Source organism: Chrysochloris asiatica, unplaced genomic scaffold (genome assembly GCF_000296735.1).
Source record: "Chrysochloris asiatica unplaced genomic scaffold, ChrAsi1.0 scaffold00041, whole genome shotgun sequence".
Classification (NCBI taxonomy): Eukaryota; Metazoa; Chordata; class Mammalia; order Afrosoricida; family Chrysochloridae; genus Chrysochloris; species Chrysochloris asiatica.
Genome location: NW_006408559.1, coordinates 12067218 through 12093094, shown reverse-complemented (window position 1 = coordinate 12093094; position 25877 = coordinate 12067218). Strand labels below are relative to the sequence as shown.

At 42.4% G+C, this 25877-nt stretch overlaps 1 protein-coding gene across 2 annotated transcripts in view; it reads right to left on the bottom strand.

Annotated features, from left to right (window-relative positions):
* Nucleotides 1-22405, bottom strand: part of TRIM24 (tripartite motif containing 24) — a 104526-nt gene extending 82121 nt beyond the window's left edge. Inside the window, exon 1 of one of the 2 annotated variants that reach the window (XM_006861163.1) lies at nucleotides 21989-22405. In XM_006861163.1, the coding sequence (XP_006861225.1) occupies nucleotides 21989-22334 (346 nt within the window). In that variant the 5' untranslated portion in view covers nucleotides 22335-22405. The remainder of the gene's footprint in view (nucleotides 1-21988) is intronic. The other variant, XM_006861164.1, reaches the window with a different exon arrangement.
* Between the last annotated feature and the right edge of the window lie 3472 nt (nucleotides 22406-25877).

Below are 25877 nucleotides of genomic sequence, written 5' to 3'. Positions count from 1 at the left end.
CCAGAAATCAACAACTGATATGGATCCCTGATTTTGGGGCAAAGGCAACACAGTGGAGAAAGGATAAGCTTTCCAACAAAGGTATTGAATGAAATAAATCACTTTCTATATAAAAGTTAACTCAGAATGGAGGGATATAAAACTTCAAGGAGCAAATATCTAAACATAGGTTAGGCAAAGATTTCCAAAGACACATCACAAACAGCAATCCATAAAAGAGAAATTGGAGTTAAAATAACTTGGAGAAGCTACTTGGAGAAACATTCATGGCTACGACAGAGAAAGTATAAGGTGGGTAAAACACGGGAACCTAAACAGTCTCATTCTGCAAAACTAAAGGGGCGTTCAAAAACTGAGGGGGTATGTTAAATGGCATAAGGGTCAAGCTGAAGAGCTTTCTGCTGTACAAAATGGGAACATTTGAGCATCAGAAGAAATAATTTAAAAACTGATTAACATATTAAGATTTCAAAACCCATAATTATAATAAACAGAAAAGGAAAAGACCATCCACAGAGCTGACTATCAACTAATAAATATACATGCAACGACAGAAAAGTCACCAGTCTGTAGCATCACAGTAATAAATGATGAAGGCAGAACTGTGAGTTGTTGTTGTTAAATGCCATAGAGTCATTTCAACTCATAACAACCCCGTAGAGGGTTTCCACGGAGCAGCTGGTAGCTTGAACTACTGACCTTGCAGTTCAAACCAACCTTGTAGTGCAGCACATTAACCCCAGTGCCACTGAATATTTGTTGGTGGTGATGTGCTGTGGAGTCGGTTCCAACTCACAGTGACCCTGTACAGGGTGTTTCCGAGCCTGTAAATCTTTATGGGGGCAGAAATCCTCATCTTTCTCCCATGGAACAGCTGGTAGTTTCGAACTGCTGACCAACAGATTAGCAGCCCGATACGTAACCACTATGCTACCAGAACCGATTATTCACATAGATCCCAAAGTATCTCCAAGAGGTTACTTAGTAATCACAAAGGGAAAAAAATGTATCTTTGGACTGAAGAAATGTGGCCGTCACTACTTCAAGCAAGTGATCAAAGCCAGCACTGACAAAGGGACAGAATGATATCATGAGTCGCTACTGTAAAGCACATCACGTTTGCCAGAACTGCTACATCAGTTAGGGTCTAATCAAGAAAGAGAAATTACACTTGATTTGAGGACAGGAACCTAAGTATAAAGAATTTGTAACTTAAACAAGGGACCAAGCTAGCAAGGACTGGTTAGTAGGACGTAAAGAGAATTCTAAAGACTACAGGTTTAACAACATACCTTAAATGACAACTGTATATAACACAGTAAAACCTGGGTTTCCCAAGTTTCCGCCTTTGACAGGGTGGATTCTGTTTTATGGTTTTGGTGGAACATACAGGCAATCCCTGACGTATGACACACTGCCCTTCTGACCATCTGTTTTATGGTTTCTTTTTGGCAAACACTGTTGCAGCGCGTAATTTGTTATGTTCTCTCTCAGGTATTCAATGTTATGATAATCTGATGTAAATACTGCCATATAGTAGACTGTGGCCTGGTTTGTGTCAGTGTCAGAGTCTAACAAATAGAAAGTTGGACAAGGTTCCTTTCTAACATATGACCACTGAACTGAGTAAGCGCCAAAAGCAGTGTGATGCCAACTTCTTTATAGATCAGGCCTACAGCGTGATCTTATTCTTATGGTATAGTTATTTCCTACCACAGAAGCAATAGCTGTGAATGTGATGTTGAGTTTTTCACACTGGGACATAACACTACATCTAGTGAAATAGGTCCTGCCACTAGAAGGTCGACTCCACAAAGGAAGTTGAGGAAGGCTCCAGACATGGATATAAAGATACAGCTCATTCAGGCCTACTAGGTAAGAATGCCAGTGAAGTATATTCTCTAATAAAGTACATACCTGTTAAGTTCATATGAAATGTTCCCAACCCTCATCAAAGACAAATAAATATTAGATATAAAAAAACCAAACCCATAGGTGACAGCCTCCTGGTGTAGAGCTTACAGGATAAACACTGAACTGCTAACCATAAAGTCAGGTGTTCAAACCCACCAAGTCACTCACTGGAAATGCTATGAGTCCTAGCTGAGGAATCTCCCTATGGTGCTGCACCGATGGAGCTTGCTAGAAAGTCACACTCTAGAACAGAACTTGCTGACTATCTGCCCTGGGTCCCCACAACTTCCTAAAATATGAAGGACATCGTGGGAACTTCCTGCTTTTTGCCATCACAGAGTGGCCTTACAGAACAGACTAGAGCTGCCCTCATGCTTCCTAGGTTGTCTTCTTTGCAGAAGCAGAGTCACCTTTTTCTCTCTAGGAGCAGCTAGTGGTTAGCCGATTGCTTAACCACTGTGTAGCCAAGGCTTCTACCAGAGGAGTAACTGGCAAAATTTAAATATGTAATATGTATTCGATAATAGTGTTGAATGGATATCAAATTTCCTGAATTTGATCCTGGTATTATGGTTACATAGAAACATTATCTTTGCATATTTCTAAGTTCATCTAATTGTATATTTTAAATATGCATAGTACATGTACATCAGTATTATCACAATAAAGTGTGAGTAATTTTTGTTTTTACTCATAAAAACAATCTATACTTCAAGGACATGGTGGTAAATTTAGGCTGAAGGGTCATGATATCTGCAACTTAGTTTCAAATGGTTCTGAGAGAATAATACTAAACTTCACAAAGTGAGAGACAAAGGAAGCAGGACAAAAAAAATTACAGAAACAATTACTCCCTGATTTCTTACACGTGATTTTTATTTATGCCTGAAAATCAGTTTGGCAGGATATTAAAGTCTCAACTCCCATTTTCTTTCTGTGAAAATTGCAGGCTCTTTACTCCAGTTTTCTAGATTCAAGTGCTGATGTTGGAGAGTTATGGTGCTAATCTGGTATTCATTCCACTCATATCACCCTTTTGTATGGACACCCAAAGAATTCTTTTCTTTTTTTTCTTTAAAGTCCTAGAACATGTTTCAGTGTTGGCTGTTCTGTTTCTAGTCTCCCAGGCACATGGTGTGCCTCTGATAGAGAAGGCTTAACTTTCTTCTTAATTCAAGTATCAACATTTTCCTAGTCTCTCGGTTTTGTTTTCTGCTCTTTTGTTCTGGCCTTTTAGATACTGCAATTATGCCTGTGTTGTAAATTCTTGTCACTTTGTCTTTCAATTTTTAGTTATCTCTTTTAGTGCTTGTCTTGTCCTAATTTGCCTCTCTTCCTATCTTTTACTCCTTTTATGGTCCCACCATACTTCACAAGAGAAAGATGAGACTTTCTACTCCTGCAAAGATTTAAAACCTCCAAAACCCTATACAGTCAGAACACATTAGACGTCACTTAACAACAAATAGTGCCTATTCACTTAAGATCCATCCAGTTCATCTTCATTTGTGATATTTATAATTCATTCCTGAGCTCAGGTCTGAACTTTTCTATTTTTAGTTACTATCCTTTTCCCCTAATTTACATGATTTATTTTCCCAGCATATCTTACAGAGTTAGGTTTTGATAAACCTCTGCCTTATGGCTGAGGTATACTGTTATCTTACTTTCTTTTTGTTGTTGTTGTTAAGTGCCGTCGAGTCGGTTCCGACCCATAGCGACCCTGTACAGGGTTTCCGAGGGTGTAAATCTTTACGGGAGTAGAAAGCCTCATCTTTCTCCCGCGGAGCGGCTGGTAGTTTCGAACCGCTGACCTTAAGGTTTGCAGCCCGATTCGTAACCACTACGCTACCAGAGCTCCCTTTAGGTCTATTCAAAGTGTTAACTGCCCTCTCTTCCTGACCCCTTGTTATGGATTGAATTGTTATGGATTGAAGTCTTCATTCCTGGTACTTATAAACATGATCTTGTCTGGACCTGGAGTCTTTGAAGATGGTGATAAATTAGCATGAGATCATACTGAGTGGGGCTTAATCCAATGAGTGGTATTCTTTAAAAAGTTGAGAAGAGACAGGGTAGAGGCAGAGATTTGGTATGCTGTTGTTTAACGCCTTTGAGTTGGTTCTGACTCAGTGACCCTGAAAAGGGTTTCTGAGGAGTGGCTGGGAAGTTAGAACCACCGGCCTTGTGGTTAGCAGCCCAGTGCTCATCCTACAGTGCCACACCAGAACTCCCAAGGGCTTTTATGTTAGCTATAGTAAATTATGAACCTATAAAAATGTATAAATGTATAAGTAAAAGGAAACACCAAAGATCACCGATGGTCACCAGAAGTTAGAAGGCATGCTACAGATTCTCTCTCAGAGCCCTCTGAAGTCATCATCAACATGACTGAGCCCTGATTTTAGACCTCCTAGCCTCTGGTAGCGTAGTGGTTACGAATCGGGCTACGAACCGCAAGGTCAGCAGTTTGAAACTACCAGCTGTTCTGTGGGAGAAAGATGAGGCTTCTGCTCCCTTAAAGATTTACAGCCTTGAAAACCCTGTACAGGGTCGCTATGAGTCGGAACCGACTCTAGGGTACTTAACAAGCCTCCAGTACAAGGAGACAATAAACTTCTACTCTTACTAAGTCACCTACTTTGTGGTACACTTTGCTATTGCAGTCCTAGGAAACTAATAACTCAATGTCGTTAAGTTGGTTTTGACTCATGGAGCCCCCTTGTGTATCCGAATACAATTGTATCCCACAGGATTTTCAGTGGATGATTTTTCAGAAGTAGACTTCCAAAACTTTCTTCCAAAGAGTCTCTGAATGGTCCAGAGCCTCCAATCTTTCCATAAAGCCACTGAATGTGTTAACCACGGGCACCACCAGGGACTCTAGCAATTTAATTCCCCATATCCATCAACCTCCCCACTATACAGGTGTCGTGGATTAAAGTATATCCCCCAAATATGTCAACTACTCTGTCCTACATGAGGCCTGCTATGAGTCGGAATCCACTTGATGCAATGGGTGATGGCGCTGTTTATCATCAAGAAAATTATGTTCTTTGGACTTGGGTCCCCACACTGAGAAATTCCTATAGCCAGGGAAAGATTGAGGCCCAAACTTGTAGAGAATTCCAAGAAATGCCAGGACTACAGCGGCTGAAAGAAGACAGAGATCCTCCTTCTGAACTATGAGCCAGCACAGATAAATCTTTACATTGTTCATCGGACTTGGGGATCACTTTCTTGGCTACTGCACATCTGCCCTAAACCCTTCAATGTAGGGACTTTCCAGCTGGTTGCACTGAGGGGCTTTTGTGAGCAGCCTCTATAGGGGACTTCCCTAGGAACTGAGACCAGTTTTATGCCAGAGGCCTAGCCATAGCCTACCACGATCTTCAGCTTTTTGACAGTCAGTTTAGTTAAAACAGACACTAAAATTCATTAGCCTACGTATGTAAACATGTCAGCTATAATATGATGTGTTGGGGGGAGGTAGAGGGGGCGACACAACAGAGTCTGCACTGTAGAGATCCCACTCCCTCCAGGACGCTGTGTGCAAGCACCAGTTCGCCTAAGGTGTCAAATGGGGACAGTCCACTTGGCCTTTCATCTCACTTGCCCGAAGGAACCCCTGGGCATGGGCAGCTGCGACTCCAGAAGGGCGTCTCAGAAACCATGTATGACGAAAAAGGGTGTGGCCAGCTGCATATCAAGAACTTTAAAACTTCATTTCTGCAAAGCCATTCTATATTTTCCTCATCCTATGGAGTATAGGAGGGGGCTTCATAAAGTTCATGGACAAATCAAATTTAAATTGATAACGGAATTTTTTTTTCATGTACTTTCTGCTGCTCCCTTGTATTCTGCATACATGCATTTAGAGATTTCTGTCTAGTATGAGTCTGAATACACAGGAATCAAAACTGGGAAAGGGCCAAGGTCACAGAAAGAAATTTGAGGGGCTGCTGCAGATAGATGATGGCTTGAATTTGATGAGGTTTCAGGGAGAAAGTGAAAAAGAGACAGAAATCTAGAGATCTAAAAGCCAAAGTTTACAAATCCCAGATATGGGAGTATAAAAAAAAAACTCCTGATGATTGACAATGGTCTGACATCAGATTCGGGCCAGGATGAAGTAACTACAAATAAACAAGTTTTCTGTCATCAACAACTATGCAACTGGAAAAAACATATGAGGCAACTGGTTTCCAGCCAGACAAGCAGCAGTAAAAAAAACTGATCCCCAAGAGAGTGAAACTCAGAGGGTAAGTCTCCAAAACGTCCTGATGCTCTGCCTGGGGACTATATACTGACTAACAATGCAGGAAGCTGGGGACCTGACACAGCATGGCTGAGGAGTTGAGGATCAGAAGTTGTGGGCTGGAGACGAGCTGGAATACAGGGGGCTGCACAGCAGAAGGGCCTGGTGGGCACATGGAGGGAATCTCCAGGTCCTCAACTATCCCACATGTGTGGAGTCTGACCGCAAGAAGCTTAGCTGGTAAGGGAATGCCAAAGGAGCAGAGGTACTAGGGGTCAAGCAGGAACACTGAGAGCTCAGAGATGCTGGTCTTAAACCTGAGTGCATCAATTACTACCTAACATGTAAATGGACAAACAAAAGTAGAAACTGACAGCCTGAATAAAAAGCAAGACACAACTATATATACCCACAATAGACACATTTTAAACATCAAGGCTGAAAAAATGGGGGAAAATAATATCACTCAAACAAAAAGCATAAAAAGCTAATAGCTGCTATATATTAACCAGGCAAAGAAGACCACATGAGATAGCACTAGAAATAAAGAAGAGTATTTCATAATGCTACAAAGGGCAGGCAATTATCAGGAAAACAAAGCTTCAAAATACCTGTAGGAAAAACTAACCACATTAAAGGAACAGACACAAATCCAGTCATGACTTAACACTGCTCTCTTACAACTGATAGAACAAGTACCTATTTGTTCCCTACCCCACCCCACCCCCCAAAAATCAAGAAAAATCGTGTGGCGGGACTCCTGGTATGGTGCTGTAGAATCAGCACAGGACTGTAAACTACAAGGTTGTCAGTTCAAACCCACCAGCTGCTCCTCAGAAACCCTATACAGGGTCTGTATGAGCGGGAACTGACACTTAGTAACAACAATCAGCTTGATCTGCTGCTTACAGAAGACTAAACACATCTCTGGTTCCAGGTAAGCTTTTTACATGTATACCTAAAGTGGTAGCATGTCTGGTATGGCATTTTGGGTAAATACCGGACTGCCAACCACATGGTCAGTGGTTCAAACCCACCAGCTGCTCCTTGGAAGTCCTATGCAGGGTCTGCTATGAGTAGGAACTGACTCTACAGCACTGAACAACAACACACAACTAGTAGAATCTAAATGCATTTCAAATGCACATAGAACAAGCAACCAAAACAGGTGATGCATGGAGTCTGTTCCGACTCATAGGGTTTTCAAGGCTGTAACTTAACGGGAGCAGAAAGCCTTATCTTTCTCCCACGGAACAGCTGGTAGTTTCGAACTGCTGATCTTAAGGTTCGCAGCCCAATTCGTAACCACTGCGCTACCAGAGCAGTAGACCACTGTTGTTGTTATGTGCTGTGGAGTAGGTTCCAACTCATAGCAACCCTGTACAGGGTTTCCGAGGCTGTAAATCTTTACAGCAGCAGAAAGCCTCATCTTTCTCCCGCGGAACAGCTGGTAGTTTTGAACTGTTGACCTTGCGGTTCACAGTCCAATTCTTAACCACTACACTACCAGAGGTCCTTGGCCATAAAACCCAATAAATTTCAAAAAAGTAAAATCATATAAACTGTTTTCTGCCTACAATGAAATAAGATACCAGAAAATTCCACATATCCATGTGAGTTAATACACTGTTAAGAAATTCAGCACAGAGAAATTAAAAAACTTTAAATATTTTTATCTGAATGTTAATAATGTTTCAACATTTGTTGAAAAGCTAAAGCAATACCTAGAGGGAAAACGGTATTTTCCAAACAGAGGGACAAAACAAGAAATAAAATCATCAAAATTGATTGGTAGGCTCCTAGTAACAATAACAAAAATAAAGAAAAAGCAGGAATATTAGAAATGTACTGGGAAAAAGAGGTATTATCACCATGGGTCAAAACGACATTAAAATATCGTAAGGGAATATTATGAACAAATTTATGTCAAATGTGACAACTTATATGAAACAGAAAAATGTCTTGGACCCCTTCTAAGACTAAGACTCAATGGGAATACACACTCTGATTGATGCCCACATTCGTCATCAATAAGGGGAAATGAGGAAAGAGCAGCAATGAAGCTGCAAGCTAAGCCTTACAATGCTCCATAGACTCTTGTGAACCTGGATGGAGACCTGGTTGGCCAACAGTGTGGCAAGTCCAGGGGACTCTTGGACCCAGAGTCAGCGACACAGCCACAGAGGACTAGAGTGGAGAGTGAAGCTTCCAGCTGAAAAGAAGAACTTGGTACCAGGAGTGGGGTACTGCTCTAACAAATACCTACAAAGTAGAAGTGCTGTGGAACTGGTATAGATAGAGGCTAGATGAATATTAAGGTGCCCAACTGTTAATGACTAGCTTGCCTTAAAAGGACTTTTGGTAGAATTATGAACACCAAAGGCAATTCTGATGAGGGCTCAGAAGGAAATGAGGAGAGCTATAGAGAAACTCTATAGATTCTTGAGTATATATACAGTTCCAGCAAGAGAATGTTGCTAGAAATGAGGACTTTAGATGGATATCTGGTGAAACCTCAAAGAAAAATCATGAGCACGTGATTGGACAATAGCGGAAGGGTGACACACTTAGGCAGTGGCAAAAAGACTTGTCGAATATTGTTCAAATATTTAGTGGAACACAGAACTTGGATATCTGGGTGAGGAGATTTCTAAACAAGATCTTAAAAGGATCACATGCTTTCTCCTTGTTGCTTACAGCAAAATGTGAAAGGAAAGTGATCTGTGCAAAATAAAAACAAAAACTTAATCTGGACAATCCTGTTGTAGGAACTAAGAACATTTTCACCAGGGATGTGGCCTCCACAACCTTTTGCTAAAGAAATTAAACCTGTGACTGATGGCTATAGCCAGTACTACAGGAGAAAGCCTTCTAGCTTCAGCCAGAGGACAGAGAAAGAAGGAAAGGAAAGAATGCTATCTACCTCTTAGAATTCTACAGGCAGGAAACAAGCTGAAGGAGCTGTATCTGTTATCCTCCAAGAAAAGAAAAGAACCATCACTGGATCAGCTGGAGATCAGCAGAATTGCTGAAAGGAATACAGGTTCCCTGAGCTAAGAATCTCCTAAACCCAAGGGAAGACTGATGCCAAGACACTCGGAGATTACCAAGGAATGCCGGCCTACAGAAATTGAAAAGAGAAAAGGATCTTCCCCTAGAACCAACAAAGAAAGAAAGCTTTCCTCTACAACTGCTCCTAGAATTCGGACTTCTAGCAGCTTAAATGATGGAAAATTAAGTTGTTAAAGCCACTCACTTGTGCATTTCTGTTATAGCAGCACTAGATAACTAGCACAGAACATATTTTTAAAGTTAACTGATCTAACATATTACCTAGAGTCCTGGCATGGTGTTGTATTAAGCACTGGACTGTTAACCACAAATCAGCTGTTCAAACTCACCAGCCATTGCTCAGAAACCCTATACAGGGTCACTCTAAGTTGGAACTAACTCAGTAGACTAAACAGCAATATCTTACTGGTGAATGCTGGCAGCACTACAGGGTAAGCACAGGCCAGCAGCAGTTGACACCTACCAGCAGTTAGACTTACCAGCAATTCACATCTTACGAGTAGCCCCATGAGAGAAAGAGGCTTTCCTCCCATATAAATATTTACAACCTCAAAAACCCTAGACAGCTCTGAGTAGGAACTGACTCACTAGCACCTAACAACAATGATTTGTGGTTACTAATAATTGACAAACACTCCATCTTTTCCTCCTATAGTTAGGAACAAAGCAAGGATGTCATTAATCCTTGAATAGTCAACACAATTTAAATACTCAATACTGAAACTCAACTTTTATTCAGTATTATAATAAAGGTAATAGCTTATGTACTGAAGGAAAAAATAGTTATAAACTATACAGAATAAAATGAAAGAAGTTATTTGTAGGCAACATGGTGTCTACACAGAAAATCATAAGAAATCTGAACAAAATAACCCTACTGCATTTAATAACTGAATTTAGAAAGGTAAAGGTATATAATCAATATACAAAAACCAACTATATCAACACAATAGCAGAAAAAGTAGAATTAAAATTTTAAAGTACTATTCATAAATATTATTATAAATCTTAAGAATATTTCTTAAAAGATGTAAAAGACCTCTATACTGAAACTATAAAACAGTGCTGAGGGAAATTAAACATCAAAATGAGAGGTATGAAGCAAATGACATGAAAACCAATCAAGTGTAACTACTAAACCTTATGCTAACACAGACATGAAGGCAAAAACCAACTTGAGACAGACAAAGAAGAGCATTACATCATGATTAAAGGGGCAACTGAAGAAGATAATTAAGGGCATATATATAAAAACAACTGCCAATATTACTCTTAACAGTTGAGCATCTGAAAGTATTGCCTTCGTAAACTGGAAGCAGACAAGGATGCCCTTTATCACCATTCCTACTCATATTGTGCTGGAAGTCTCACCCAAAGCAAGAAAGGAAAATTAAAGGAATCCAAACTGGCAAAGAAGAAAAACTTTATTTACAGATGACATGACCCTACATAAACAAAATCCCAAAGGCTCAGCAAGAAAATTACTGGAACTCATTGAAAGATTCAGCAAAGTGGTAGGGTAAAAGATCAACATCCAAAATCCAGCTGGATTCCTTTATACTAATAAAGGGAGCTATGAAAAGGAAATCAGGAAAACAAAATCATTTTCAATAACCACCCAAAGGACGAGATATTTAGGAATAAATCTAACAGAGAAAGAAAAGATCTACACCAACAAAATGACAAAACACTACTATAAGAACCCAAAAGATAGCTATAAAAATGAAAGCATAAATACCATGCTCAGGTTCTGGTGCGGTACTACAGGATATGCACTGGACTTCTAACTACAAGGTTGGTGGTTCAAATGCACCAAACACTCCTCGGAACTCTCTACCAGGGAGCCATAAATCAGAACCAACTGGACAGCACTTAACAACAACATAACACACTTATGGATAGGCAGACTTAACATTGTGAAACTGTCAATTCTGCCCAAAGCAATCTACAGATATAATTCCAATCAAAGTTTCAACATTATTCTTTAATGAGATAGAAAAATTAATCACTAACTTTATATGGAAAGGAAAAAGACCTCGGATAAGCAAAAAATTACTAATGAAGAACAAAATAAGATGCTTTTCACTTCCTAATCCCCTGGTACTGGTACATCTAAGACATAGTTTAATGGAACAGAATTGAGAACCCAGAAGTAAATCCATCCACCTAAGTTCAGCTGATATTCAACAAAGGGCCAAAATACAATAAATAGGAAAGAGACAGAGTCTTCAACACATGTTGCTGGCAAAATTGGTAATACCTTTTCAGACAGCTGAAACAAGACCCATTATTTCACACCATTCACAAAAAAGAACTCAAAGACGGATTTAAAGACATAAATACGAAACCCAGAACCATTAATATCATCAACGAAAAAACAGGGATGCACTTAGGGACTCTGAAACACGGCACAAAAACACAATCAAACATAAGTGAAAGCACACAAACAGCAGAATACAAACTAGATGACTGGGACCTCCTGAAAATTACATACTTATGTGCATCAAAAGATTTCACCACAAGAAAAAAGAGAACCCAGAGACTGGGAAAACATTCTTGGCAATGATACACCAGACAAGAAAGGAGCTAATATCTGAAAGTTTTTAGAAATCTTTTAACATCTCAACAAGAAAAAGACAAACAATCCAATTAAATGTTGGACAGAGGACATGAACAGACTTCATCAAAGAAGGCATCCAACAAACATGAACAAATTAATAGCCACTGTTGTTGTTAAGTGCCATCAAGTCAATTCCGACCCATAGAGACCCTGTATAGGGTTTCCAAGGAGCAGCTGGGGAGCTTGAACTGCCAACTCTGCAGTTCAAAAGACTTTGCAGTCCAGCGCATTAACCCGCAGTGCTATACCCCGTTGTTGTTGTTGTTGTTGTTAAGTACCATGGAGATGGTTCTGATTCATAGTGACCCTGTACAGGGTTTCCAAGGCTGTAAATCTGTATGGGTACAGAACGCCTCATCTTTCTCCCGTGGAACCGCTGGTAGTTTCAAACTGCTGACCTTGCAGTTGGCAGCCCAACTCATAACCACTATGCTAGCAGAACTTTGTTGTTGTTGCTAAGTGCTACTGAGTCGGTTCCGACCTATAGTGACCCTGTATAGGGTTTCTGAGGAGCCGCTGGTGAGCTTGAACCGCCAACCTTGCAGTTCAAATGGCCTTGCAGTCTGGCGCATTAACCCAGAGCCACCCCAGGACTCCAGGAGAGAGGCAAATCAGAACAACGAGATAACAATCTCACCACAGCATTAAGAGCAAAGTTTCAAAACATAAAACAAGGAATGTTGGCAAGGGGGTACAAAGAATAAGGACCCTCTTAAACTGCTAGTAGGATTGTAAAATGGTGAAATGGTACTATCACTATAGGAAACTTATGGTTCGGCACTTTTTCAACAAGTTGGAAATAGAAATACCATTGTTGTTAAGTGAGTGCCATTGAGTCAGTTCTGACTCATAGGGACCCTGTATAGGGTTTCCAGGGAGCAGCTGGTGAGCTTGAACTGCTGACCACGCAGTTCAAGCTAATTTTAACCCACGGAGCCACACCAGGACTCCAGAAATACCATATGACCCAGTTAACTTTGGCCCTTGTTAGCCTTTCTAGACTACAACTGCACCCACCTTTATGGCGCCCCTTTCAGCCAACAGTAGCCCAGTATATAGGAAGAATCAACACTACTGAGGCATGCACAGCATGAAAAGGTTGACCATTCAAGATCAAGAGAGTATTTACCTCAAGATAAAATTCAGAATAGTGAAATAAGGTGGAATAGAAACAGTCATCACAAGGAGGAAGTAGGGTTTGCAAGCACTGAAATGAAATATAATATACAATTTGATGACTGGAAAACTGATGATGTGCTCTGTAAACCTTCACTCAATTCACCAAAAAAAAGGTTAAATAAAATAAAAAGGATCTATTTTCATAGATCAAAAGACTCAACATTGTTTTCAGTTCACTTGCTCAAATTGATTTCTAAGATTCATTACAGTCCCAATCAAAATTCTATCAGATTTTTCTAAAACAGAAACAAAAAGCTTATGCTAAAATATATATATATTTTAAAAATCAATGATTTCAAAGAGTCAAAACAATTTTGAAAAAAGAACAAAACTGGAGGATCTTTGTTGTCCAACTTGAAGCTGAAGAGCTAGGCATATAAATCAATAGAACAGAATAGAGAATACAGAAATAGAACCACATAAATAGTACATTGATTTTTTTGTAAAAATGCCAAAGTAATATAATGGAAAAAGTATTCTTTTCTATAAATCATGCTTAGCCTACACTTTTTTAAAAATGCAGTTCAATTGCTCCCTCACAGACAAAAAAAGTACCCCAAATGTACTATAGGTCTAAATATACATTAAAACTATAAAATAATAGAAAATAGAATATTTTTGTAAACATGGCTAAACAAGAGACCTCTTACATACAATCACTAACCATAAAAGAGAAGACCTGGTGTGGTGCTATGGGTTAATGTGCTGCTCTTCAGTCATACCAGCCACCACTAGGAAGCCCTGTATGGGGTCGCTATGGGTCAGAACTGATTCAATGGCACTTAACAACAACAATAACCATGAAAGACAGTAATTGATAAACTGGACTCGATCAAAATGACAAACAGCTCTACAAAAGACACTACACTAAGGAAATAAACGGGCACACCAGATTTACAATCCATGTACCTGACAAAAGAATATGTAAGAAATTTTTACTTCCACAAAAAATGATAAATGACCTAACTTTCTTTTTCATAACATATTTGAACTGAAATTTCACCCCCCAAAAAATGTGGAATGGCCCATGAGCATAGGAAAAGATACTCTTCCTTATTCATCAGAGAAATGAAAATTAAAACCATTAGGCATCACTCCACACCTACTATAATGACTCAAATTAGAAAGCCCAACAATACCCAGTGTTGGCCAGCATGTGGGACAACTGGGACTCTCACACATTGCTGGTGGGAGTTTAAATGGTATAACCAGTGTAAACATGGACTCTTCTTGTGGAACTACAGAATGAGCACTGGACTGCGAACCACAAGGTCAGTGTGGTTCAAACCCACTAGCTGCTCCTCAGAAACCCCATATGGGGTTGCTGAGTCAGAACCCACTCGACAGCACTTAACAATAGAAACCTATTTTTCATACAAACAAGAAATTCCTGTTTTAATTATTTATCCAAACATATGCACAAACATTCACAAGTTTATTCATGATAAAACAGAAAGCAATACTAATTTCTACTAAAAGCAAATAGATGAATTATGTATAGAACTAATAGATAATGTGGATCGATCTTAAAAACTGCATGTAGAATATAAGACACCAGAGACAACACAGCACACAGTGCACTACTCCATTTCTATGAAGTTCTAAAATCAGCATCAGATCTGGTTACATGGAGAAGATAAAAGACTGTCTGCAAAAGAAGCCCGAGAATTTTTGAGATAATGTACAGTGTGATACATGGCTACGTGTACCTATCAACTCATTAAACTACATATCCATTATGGCATGTAAAGTATAACTCAATGAAGTTCATTTAAAATTTAACTAATCTCTTAACATGCTCATACACAGTCTTTTTTATTCTATTAAATTAAAAGGACACTGGAAGACAGACACGTTTTTTTGTTGTCTTCAAGTCTATTCCAACTCACAGCAACCTTATACACAACAGAACAAAGCACTGCCAGGCTCTGTGTCATCCTCACAATTGTTAAACGTGAGCCCATTGCTGCTGCCTCGGTGCCAATCCATCTCATTGTCGGTCTTCCTCTTTTTCGCTGACCTTCCACGTTATCCAGTATGATGATATCTTTCTCCGGGGACTGGTCCATTCTAATAATGTCTGAAAAATGAGAGACGAAGGCTCTCCATCCTGGCTTCCAAGGAGTATTCTGGTTGTAGTTATTTCAACACATATTTGTTTGTTCTTCTTGAAGTCCTCGGTACTTTTAATATTCTTCTCCAACGTCATAACTCAAATGCATCAATTCTTCTACAGTCTTCATTATTTATTGTCCAACTGTAACATGCATATGTTACTCTTACTCTTCCACAATTTTCCACAATACTGAGTCTTTAAGTTGTTATTGTTCTCGTGTGCTGTGAAGTTGAATTCTACTTATGGTTTCCAAGAGCAACTGGTGGGATTGAACTGTCAACCTTGCAGTTACCAGTCCTTAAAAGAGCTTAGTATGTTTACTAACAGTAAAGAATTAAAAAATCTGAGGACACTATTGAATCTAGAGAGTCCTGGTCTGGTTCTGGAGGATAAGCACTGGAGTACATATCACAAGGTCAGAGGTTCAACCCACCAGGTTGCTCCTCAGAAACCTTATACTGGGTCGTTATGAATCAAACGACTTGACAGCACTTAACAGCAACAGCAAAGTTTAATATTGACACCAAATCTTAGAACTACACCAAATCAAGTAGAATCAGTCTATCTCCAGAAATCAACCCAAAACTAAACCCACAGATGTGGAGTCGATTCCAACTCATAGTGAACTTGCAGGACAAAGTGACGTGACCTTCGTTGCTCCCACAGCTGGCTGCCTGGAAGCACTGCCCTGTGGTCAGCAACTGAGCGTTTAATAAGCACTGAGTCACCAGAGCACTTTCTTAAGGGCAAGGGCCTGGAAATCAAACTAGTACAAGGTGATTGTATTAGATGTAAAGTCTGAAAACCCTTTCCTCAGTCTAAAAGAGCACAAACTGTAATATATGTGCCTTAACAAAGCTTGTTCTGCCCACAGTATGGGCTTAGGTGTATGTGTGTACACATGCACAGATATACATGGTATGTGTGTGTTTTCTTAATTTGCCAATTATCTAATACTAGGGAAACTGTCTTGTATTGACTGTATCCCTCAAAAATGTGTCAACTTATAGGGGATAGACACATCATAATTTGGGTGTTGGGGAGGGCAATATAACAGAAAAAAAGGAAGGGCAATACACAAGAAGGGAGAGTAGGATGGGAAAACAAGGTAGATAGGAGAACACTTCAGCAGAGGTAAATAATGATACATGCTCAACTTGAAGGGCTGGCTGGTCCAAAGTTTGGGGAGAATTGGGAACTCCTAAGCCCATGGACACTGACCTAGCCACAGAGGGATAGAGCTGACAATGAAGCATCCAGCAGATATGAAGTGGGGGGTGGGGACACACAAGAATGCCCAAACTCAAAGACAATACCCATTTGACCTAACTTCGATGGCTTGACCAAAGCCTGACTAGAAGAAGATAAAGAAATCTGATAAAGGAACCAAGTGTAAATTGCTACAATTTGATGAACTTGACATGAGTACAGTAGCTCAAAATAGCCCCTGTACACAGGATTGATACAGACGTGCAAATTAGACATTGGCTACCAAAAATGGCGGGTGTGGGGGTGTGGAGGGGAGTTTTGCTGGAAAAGGCACGAAGTGGCTTGCTTACAAGTTTTCAAGAGGGAGTTTAGTTTCATAATGTGCGGGCGAAAGTAGAATCCCCACTGAGTAGTTTTCATCTTGTCTAGACAGCTCTGCTAGCATTGTGGTTACAAATCAGGCTGTGAACCTCAAGATCGGCAGTTTGAAACTACCAGCCGTTCCACAGGAGAAAGATGAGGCTTTCTGTTCCCGTAAAGATTCACACCCTTGGAAACCCTGTTCAGGGTCACTATGAGTTGGAATCGACTCCACAGTACTTAACAACAAGAAGACAGGTCTGGTGAAAGGAAATAAGAATAAGATTCATACGATTAAATAGGGAGTAATTGTAATCATGACTACTAGTGAATGTCACAACTGTAAAGGTAGAAGTTTTGCAACATACAGGGGGAGGGGGGGCGTGGTTAACCTTACATTCCAGGAACAGAGGACCCTAGGACCATCAAGGGAGAAGAGCATGGGCGAAATGTGGGAGCCCTGGCGTGATGCTGTGAGTTAATGCATTGGACTGCAAAATTGGCTTGAACCGCAAGGCTGGCAGTTTAAGCTCACCAGCTGCTCCTTGGAAAATCTGTACAGGGTCACTATGGGTCAGAATCAACTCAACAGCACTTAACAACAACAACCAGAGAAGCAGCAACACCAGAGATGGAGGCAGAGATGGTGACATGGAGAGAGAAAGCAGCTGAGGACTCTAAACTCATGGAAAGAGAAAGGCTGTGTGCTGGAGGCCAGGAGGCTGGCTTCCAGAATATGCCCTTGGATTGTTTAAATATTACATATTGCTGAGTTTTTTTGTGTAATCCCCTCCCCCACAAAAATAAAAAACAATAGTGGGAATAGAAGCAAATACTGTTGGATGATGATGCAAGGAGGGAAATATGATCATTTCAATGAAACAAAATATGACCAGATGAGTACAAAACCCATGTTCTCCCACATAAACTATCACTCAAATTCACAGCAAAAGCTTTAAAACAAAAAGAAAATATGTCAACTTAGCTGGATCACGATTCTCTGGTTTGAGTTATGTAACGATTTACTATAGCAGTTATGTAACGATCCCCCATGGGCTCTAAGTCAATCAGCTGTAAGATTAAAGGTGGATACAAACCCTTAATCCCATCACAACCCTGGATCCCTGGGGTGTGATCTGCAACACCTTTTATCTTACAGGAGATAAAAGGAGAAGGGAGCAAAAAAGAGGGACTCCGGTACCACCTAGGAGCTCTGGTAGCTTAGTGGTTATGAGTCAGGCTGCTAACCTCAAGGTCAGCAGTTTGAAACTACCAGCTGTTCTGCAGGAGAAAGATGACGCTTTCTGCTCCCATAAAGATTTACAGCCTTGGAAACCCTATCAGGTTCGCTATGAGTTAGAATCGACTCTGCGGCACGCCACCACCACTACCAGCTGTTATTGTTGTGAAGTGCAGTAGAGTCGGTTCTGACCCCTAGCAACCCTGTATAGGGTTTCCAAGGAGCAACTGGTGCGCTTGAACTGCCAAGCGGCTTTGCAGTCTGAAGCATTAACCCACAGAGTCACACCAGGACTCCACCCAAGAAAGAATAGCACTTTCCTTGGCCCCAGGGGGTCCTGTGCTGGGAGCCTCCTAGACTTAGGAGACAATGAGTCTTATTACAGAGCTGGCACTCTGCATTTGGATTTCTAGCCTCAAAAACATGGTGTGATGCTGGAGTTTAAGTATTAAAATCAGTCTGCACGGGAAAAGTTACCCAAGAACTAAGACTCAGTATTTTTAGTTAATGAAAGAAAACTCTGGTCCTTTTTAGAAATGCGTTTAAATATATAATTTAGTAAAGTCTTTTTCTTAGTATATAAACAAACAATATAATCTGATGCAAAAGCTTGGAATACTCACAACCGAAAAAAAAGATATAAAACACCTGAGGCCTAGAATCCCTTAGAACATTTTGAAATGCCTACAGATGGAATTGCAAGCTAGATTCAGAATTGAGGATCAGAGGTTTTATGATTTATACTCTTATTCAGGTACAAGCACTACGGTCAGGTACACAATACATCTTAAGTCTAAAGTTATGCCGAATTCAGTTCATAATCAGTTACTTTGTTGTTGTTAAGTGAAAGGTTGACAGTTCAAACTCATCAGCCACTCCTCAGAAACCCTATACATGGTCACTGTGAGTTGGAACCTACTCAGCAGCACTTAACCACTGCATTTTTACAAAACAACTCATTATATGCTTTGCCAGCCATGCCCCTCTACCTAGGCAGGGTATTTTTTGTAGGCATGCAAACATTTAAAAAAATATGGTAAACAAAAAGGGGGAAATAGACGCCATGTGAGTATCGCCAAGGAATCAAGGAAAGCCAGGTCTACAGAAAGCGAGGGTTTCCGTAAGAGATGACACAGACAGAGCCTTCTAAAGCTGATGTCCTGACTTTGAACTTCTAGCTTCCTAAACTGTGAGAAAATGAGTTTCTCTTCTTTAAGACAACCCACTTGTGGTATCTCTGTTACAGCAGCATTAAGACACCTGCCTTATCCCACCATATCAGGTGCTTTAAAAAGTTCATGGAAAAATGGAATTAAAACACAATGAAAAATTTACACTAATTTTTTGAAGCCCCCTCATGCTGTCAATTCTATTTCTCTCTATAGCATAGATAACGAATCCCCAAGTTGACCTGTTTAATAATCTTAACATTTCTTCATTCCAGTAAGAAAAAAATGCTTTACTTAGATTATCACAGGCAGTAGTAGCTACAGAATCAAATGCAAAGCAAAATGACAGCAGCTGTCATTAAACTCTTGCTGAAGTAGTACTAGACAATATAATCGTCTTAGATTATCTACTCAGAGAAAAGGTGGCCAACACTTACTACACTTCCATAAATAACTCATGATTAATAGAAACACAAGAAATACAAGAAAAGGGGAAATGCAAACCGACTAAGAAATATAACTGCTGAATCAAATTCTAACCCAATGATCTTTTTTTTTCATTGTAGTCTAGTGAAAGTTTATAGAGAAAATTAGTTTTTCATTGAATAATTCAAGCACATTTTGTTTCATGACATTGGTTGCTTAATATAACAGCACTCGTCACTTCCTCTCTAGGTTTCCATTTCCATTTGTCCTTCCTTCCCGCCACTTCCTATCTTCTGAACTTTGTCTTGGTCTCATAGTTAACAGTACTGAGTACAACCCTCCATGATGTTATCATCACCTGTCTATTATTTGAAAGAAAGTTTATCCCTGGGGGTTGGGGTTTCAGGCCACAGTCTCAGAGGTTCCACTAGTCTCTCTACCAGACCAGTTAAGTTTCATCTTTTTTATGTTTTAATTTTGTTCTACATTTTTATTCCTCCCCCTCTAAGCCCTTCTGTTGTGATCCTGATCAGAATGGCCAGCAGTGGTAGCCAGGCATTACTTATTTCTTCTTGCTTCTGGATAGTAGAGACTGTGGTTCCCAGGGTCCATTAGTCTTTTGGACTGTTTCCTTAAGTCTTTGATGTTCTTAACCCATTTGATCTTTTAACCTAGGATTTAATCTATAGACTCACAGGAATCTTTCAGATGAAAAGAATTATGCTTATAGTTCTTGTTATACTACATCCTTAATAAGATACGTATGTTCAAAGGCCTTAAATGTTTTTGAACACACTAAAATCCAAATGACTGCCATTCATCCGCAACAAAGATACCCTAAAGAAGCCATAAATGCCCGTATGTGCAAGCAAGACAAACTAATGAAGAACTTGACTTTAGGTGAATGAGTCATATGTCCATTTTGTCATTCTCAAGGAAAGTAAAGCAAGATGACCAAAAGGGGGAATTGTTAAAATTTTAGAGACAAGCACCAAAAACTAAACAAAAATTGTTATTATTGTTAAAAGCTATAAAGCTGGTTCCCACTCATAGCTGCCCTCTATAGAATTTCCAGAGAGCTTAAACTGCTGACCCTACAGTGTTTAGCCCACTTTTAAGAAACAATAACTTTACATAGAAATCTCAATTTTGACAGGAATCCTGGTGTCACACTGTAGGCTCAGCACTAGACAGCTTGCTAACTGCAAGGTCAGCATTTCAAACCCACCAGCTGCCCTTCGGAAACCCTCGCTACAGGGCCACAAGTGGGAACCTACTCCAATTTAGACAAGGTTTCCTTATCAAGTATGAATTAACAGGCATTAGCAATATTTATCTGCATTAGTTACCAACACACATCTAATTATGATAAACCAGCTTAGCATTTAGTGGCCAATTTCCTCCCCCCAAAAAGGACAAATTCCGTTATTAATGAGTCGAAGCAAAGGCAATATTAACTATGCTAACTCAAGTCCCTTTAAGGCTTGAATGTTGGGGTATTCCCTTTGTGACTAGCTTTTGGCTCAATAAACCGTGTTGACTGTAATTGATTTGATAAAAATCTCACTTTTCAACAATACTAAAAACAACTTTCCAACTCGCTTTGTGAGGGTGCCCCCACTTATGAGCATGAATAGGGTCCAAAAAGAAGGTCACTCAGCACGACTGTGCGATGCGGAAAATGGAGGACCACTGCGACCACAAGATGGAGAGTGACTACATCGTGACATCACCGCGGAACTATCAAATTACATCATTACCTAAGGGCCCGGTGAAAGCATTACTTAACTGCCAAGCCTCACCCTTATGTAACTGCCAAACCATCTAACCCTGTTTGCATAGCCCCCGGTCGAGTTAGTACTGGGCTTCCCGCTGGCGCGCAAACGCTTGGGGCGCTTTGTGGAGAGTGCAGGTGTGGAGTGGGGGTGTTGGTTGTTTGTTCAAAGCCCGAGCCCACCACGACGGCGCCTTTGGGCTCCCGCTGCCCACAAGGTGGCCGGAGTCCTTAGAGACAATGCGGGAGCCCCGCGCTCGGAACTTACTTTCCAGGTTTCTAACCTGTTCACCTCCGCTGAGGAACTGCCTATCTCATCTTCTCAGACGGCAGCCACCCACCACCCCCAAAAGGGCACCATTCACGCACTCCAGCGTCGCCAGCTTTGGAGGGCTCCGACCGGTGCTGGGAAGCCCGGGCGCTCGGCCCGATCTTACACACGGAAAGGCAACCACGGCCGGTCCCCTCGGCTCCTTTGTCCCCGTCCGAGGGACGGGAGATGGGGAAGAGGTAACGGACCCCAATGGGAGAGAAGGGGACGAGGCGGCCAGCAGCCTGTGCTCCAGCATCACCACCATCATCGCCATCCCTGCAGACAAAGTAGCCACCCCCGCCCCCACACGCCCCAGGCCCCCGCTCGCCGGGCCTCACCTTGCGTGGCGAAGGGCGACGGCGCGGCAGCGGCGGGCGGCGCGGGCGGAGGGGTGTCGACCGGGCCGAGCATGGAGGCGGGCAGCATGAGGAAGCGCTGCGGCGCGGGCAGGCAGCGCTGGCAGAAAGAGTGCAGGCAGGGCAGCAGCTTGGGCGCGCGGCTCTGGATGTTCTGGTGGCACACGGCGCAAGTGTCCAACAGGTTGAGGCGGGCCGCCTCGCCGCCACGCTCCGAGTCCGGGCCCTGCCGGCTCTCGGCCTCGTTCTCGCCGCTCGGCGCCGCCGCTGGGCCCCCGGAGGCCGCCGCCGCCGGGCCGGCCGCCGCCTTCTCCACAGCCACCTCCATTGTCCTGCCCGCGCCTCGCCGCCTGCCCGCCCGCCCGCCGGGGAGGGAGCGCCTCCCGCCGCCTCCTCCTGCTCCTGCTCCGGCTGCGGGAAGCTAACGTGCGGGCCACACACACGGGACGCCGAGCGGCCGCCTCAGCCCGCACGCCTCACGTACGCGGCCGGAAGCCGAGTCTGTCAACGGAGACCGGTGCTCGCGCCGGGCGCTGCGCCCTTCGTCTCCCCAACCGCCGCCCGCCCCGCCTTTCTCCCGACCGGCTCGCGAGTCCCGCCCACCGCCCGCCCAGCAACCAGAGCCGCCCGGTGAGGGCCATCCAATCAGCGCCTGACCAGGCGCGGAGGCGGAGCCGGAGCAGCCCGCGACGCGGCAGCTGCGAGCGGAGGGGGCGGGGTGTATGCGTCCCCGCCCCTTAGCCGCAGGGCCGCGGCCTCCCATTGGGCCTCCAAGGGGCTGCGCTCCCGTGCAGAGATGAAGGCACGTTTGTTAGCCACGGAGCTCCTGATTGGGCCCGCCTGTGTCGGCCCCTCTTGAAGGCGGAGACTGGCGGCTGGTAAACCACAGATTTCCTCATTGGATCCGCTTGACTCAGCCCCGCCTACGGAGCGGAGCCCGCTTACAGATGCTATTAATTAAGTACCTGCTTCAAAAACTCCGAAGGAGCGCTGGTGGCACTGTGTTTGAGTGCTAAGGTGATAACTGAAAGGTCTGAAGTGGAACCCACCATCTGCTCCACTGGAGAAATATGTGGAAGTCGACTTCTCTAAAGATTGTTGTTCTGGCTAAATGCCGTCGAACCTTGTAAATATGAGGCATTTCTACTTTGTCCCAGAGAAATCTACTGGGTGGCAATGAATCTGGTTTTCAGAGATCCTGATTTTCTACTTTACAAAGAGTAACTATGATAGGACACAAAGAGGGATCATGAAAAACAGTTATTGCTTTGTATTGTTTTTTAAGTAAAAGTATTGTGTCGTTGTGGAGGCAGCATTGATTCACAAGCCTGAATTGACTCTCCTCGGTCATGAGTGATAAGAGGTCCTGGTGACGGCGTGGTTAAAGAACTCACTGCTAACCATAAGGTATGCAGTTCAAATCCACCAACCACTCTGTGGAAGAAAGATGTAGCGGTTTTCTTTCATAGTGATTTGTTATTGTTAAGTGCTGTTGAGTTTGTTTGACTAATAGCAACCCTGTCTGGGGTTTCCATGGAGCAACTGGTGTCTTTGAACCGCCGACCTTGCAGTCCAGTGCGCGTTATCCTTCAGCGTGACACCAGAAATTCTTAAAGAGCTATGTGGTTGTTGTTAAGTGCCATAGAGTCATTCCGACTCATAGTGACCCTGTTTAGGGTTTCCGAGGAGCAGCTGGTGGGTTTGAACAACCAACTTTTTGGTTAGCAGTTCAATGTTGATCCTACAGCGCCACAACCAGGAATCCATAGCGATATGGAGCCCTCGAATCTCTGTGAGGTAGTTCTTTTTCCTACGATATCGCTATGAGTCAGAATCGACACAATAATAGTGAGTAATTACTAGAAGAATGAGCCCTGGTGACGCTGTGCGCTAAGAACTGCGCTACTAATCGAAAGACTGGTGGTTTAAATCCATCAGCCTCTCTACGGAATAAAGATATGGCAATCCTCGGGTCCGTAAAGATTCTTATTGGTTGCAATTCCAACTCACAGCAACCCTGTCTAGGGGTTCTGAGGAGAGGCTGGTGGGTCCTGCAGTACACACACCAGCCTTGGAAACCAAAAGAAGCAGTTCAACTCTGTCCTTTAGGGGGCACTATGACTTGCAATTGACACCGTAGTAGTGGGTAATGACTAGAAGGCATAGCCCTAGAGGCTCAGTGGTTAAACAGTCAGCTGCTAACCAAAAGGTCGGAAGTTTGAACCCATCAGTAGCTTCCTCAACAGGAGACAGATCGTGACAATCGGGTTCTGAAAAGATGACAGCACTGGACACCCTATGGGGCAGTTCTTCTCTGTCCTAAAGGGTCCACCTAAGCATCGTTTTTTCTGCTTCCGAGAACTACACAGGGGTAGCTCTGTCCTCAAGGCAACGTCTCCAATTGCAGGCAGATTCTCAGGTGTCAGGAAATGGGGACAGGGGGAGGGGGCAGGAATCTAGATCAGCCCAGCCACTGGGCTCTAAGCACATTAGTGAGGTAATACTAACCAGCCAGAGACCAAATGTCACACAATGCACCTGGGAAGAAAACAGGCTCCTCCGTGCGTGGTGGGCGTCACACCGACCACATAGCTAAAGGAAAAACGTATGCTGACCTTAGACGGCCATGGTCACTGCCCCTGGCCCCGACTGACAAGCTCATGGTGGCCAGAACCAGCCGCTTGTTACATCCCGAAAGGCGGTCTGCTCCGTCCACGGCTGCAGCTGCTGTTCTGAGGGCCTTCCAACCGAGGAAGGGGCCCCATGGTACAGCACTGAAGCACTCGACTGCCGACCACAAAGCTGGCAGTTTGAACCCACCAGCTGCTCAATGAGAGACTGATGTGGCAGTAGTCGGCTTCCATAGACATTCACAACCTTGGAAACCTTGTAGGACAGTCTTAGCCCATCCTACAGGGTCACTGAGAGCCAGAATCAACAGAAGGCAACAGGTTTTGGGTTTGTAATCAGTGACTTGAGTGTGAAGAACAAGAGGGAGGTTTCTTCTTGCAAGGCAGAAAATTTTAAAGGATTTTCCTAATTAAAAAGGTGAGAATGTTTAAAACCAATGATTTACTTTTCAAATGAATAATAGTAGTTTATTTACCAAGATATTATTATGCATGTAAAAATTACCTTTGCAAATCTTTGTTGTATAACTATTGTTGTTGTTGTTAAGTGCCATCTAGTTGGTGCCTACTCATAGTGACTCTGCATAAGATTTCCAAGGACTGGCTGGTGAGTTTGAACTGCTGACCTTATGGTTCAAATGGCCTTTTGGTTCAAATGCAGTCAAGTGCCTTATCACACAGCACCACACCAGGACTCCATAACTATGATATCATTAACAAAATAATAACTCTTAATATTGATGTCCAAGTAAATCATAACTTGAATATTATTTTTTATTTGCCAACACATATTAGAAGTTAGAGGAGCCATGTTGGTGCGGTGGTTAACTGCGTCTGGTTAGCAATCAAGCCAAAGAATCCGTTTTTATTTTCTTTTATTTGTTCATGAAGTGGGGGTGGGTAGGACTAAGGAGTTAGGATTAGTATTGGAACTATGGCTAGGTCTTGACTAGGACTAGGACTTGGTTTTGTGTTGGGATTATGTTTCTTGTTGTTATGTGCCGTGGAGTCGGTTCTGACTCATAGCGACCCTGCACAGGGTTTCTGACGCTGTAAATCTTTATGGGAGCAGAAAGCCTCATCTTTCTCCCACGGAGCAGCTGGTAGTTTCAAACTGCTGACCTTGCGGTTCGCAGCCTGATTCATAACACTTAGGACTAGGTTTATGTTAGGGGTAAGGATTTGGGTAGGGCTAAGAGTAAATCTTGGTCATGTTTTTAGTTTTTATTTCTTTCTTTCTT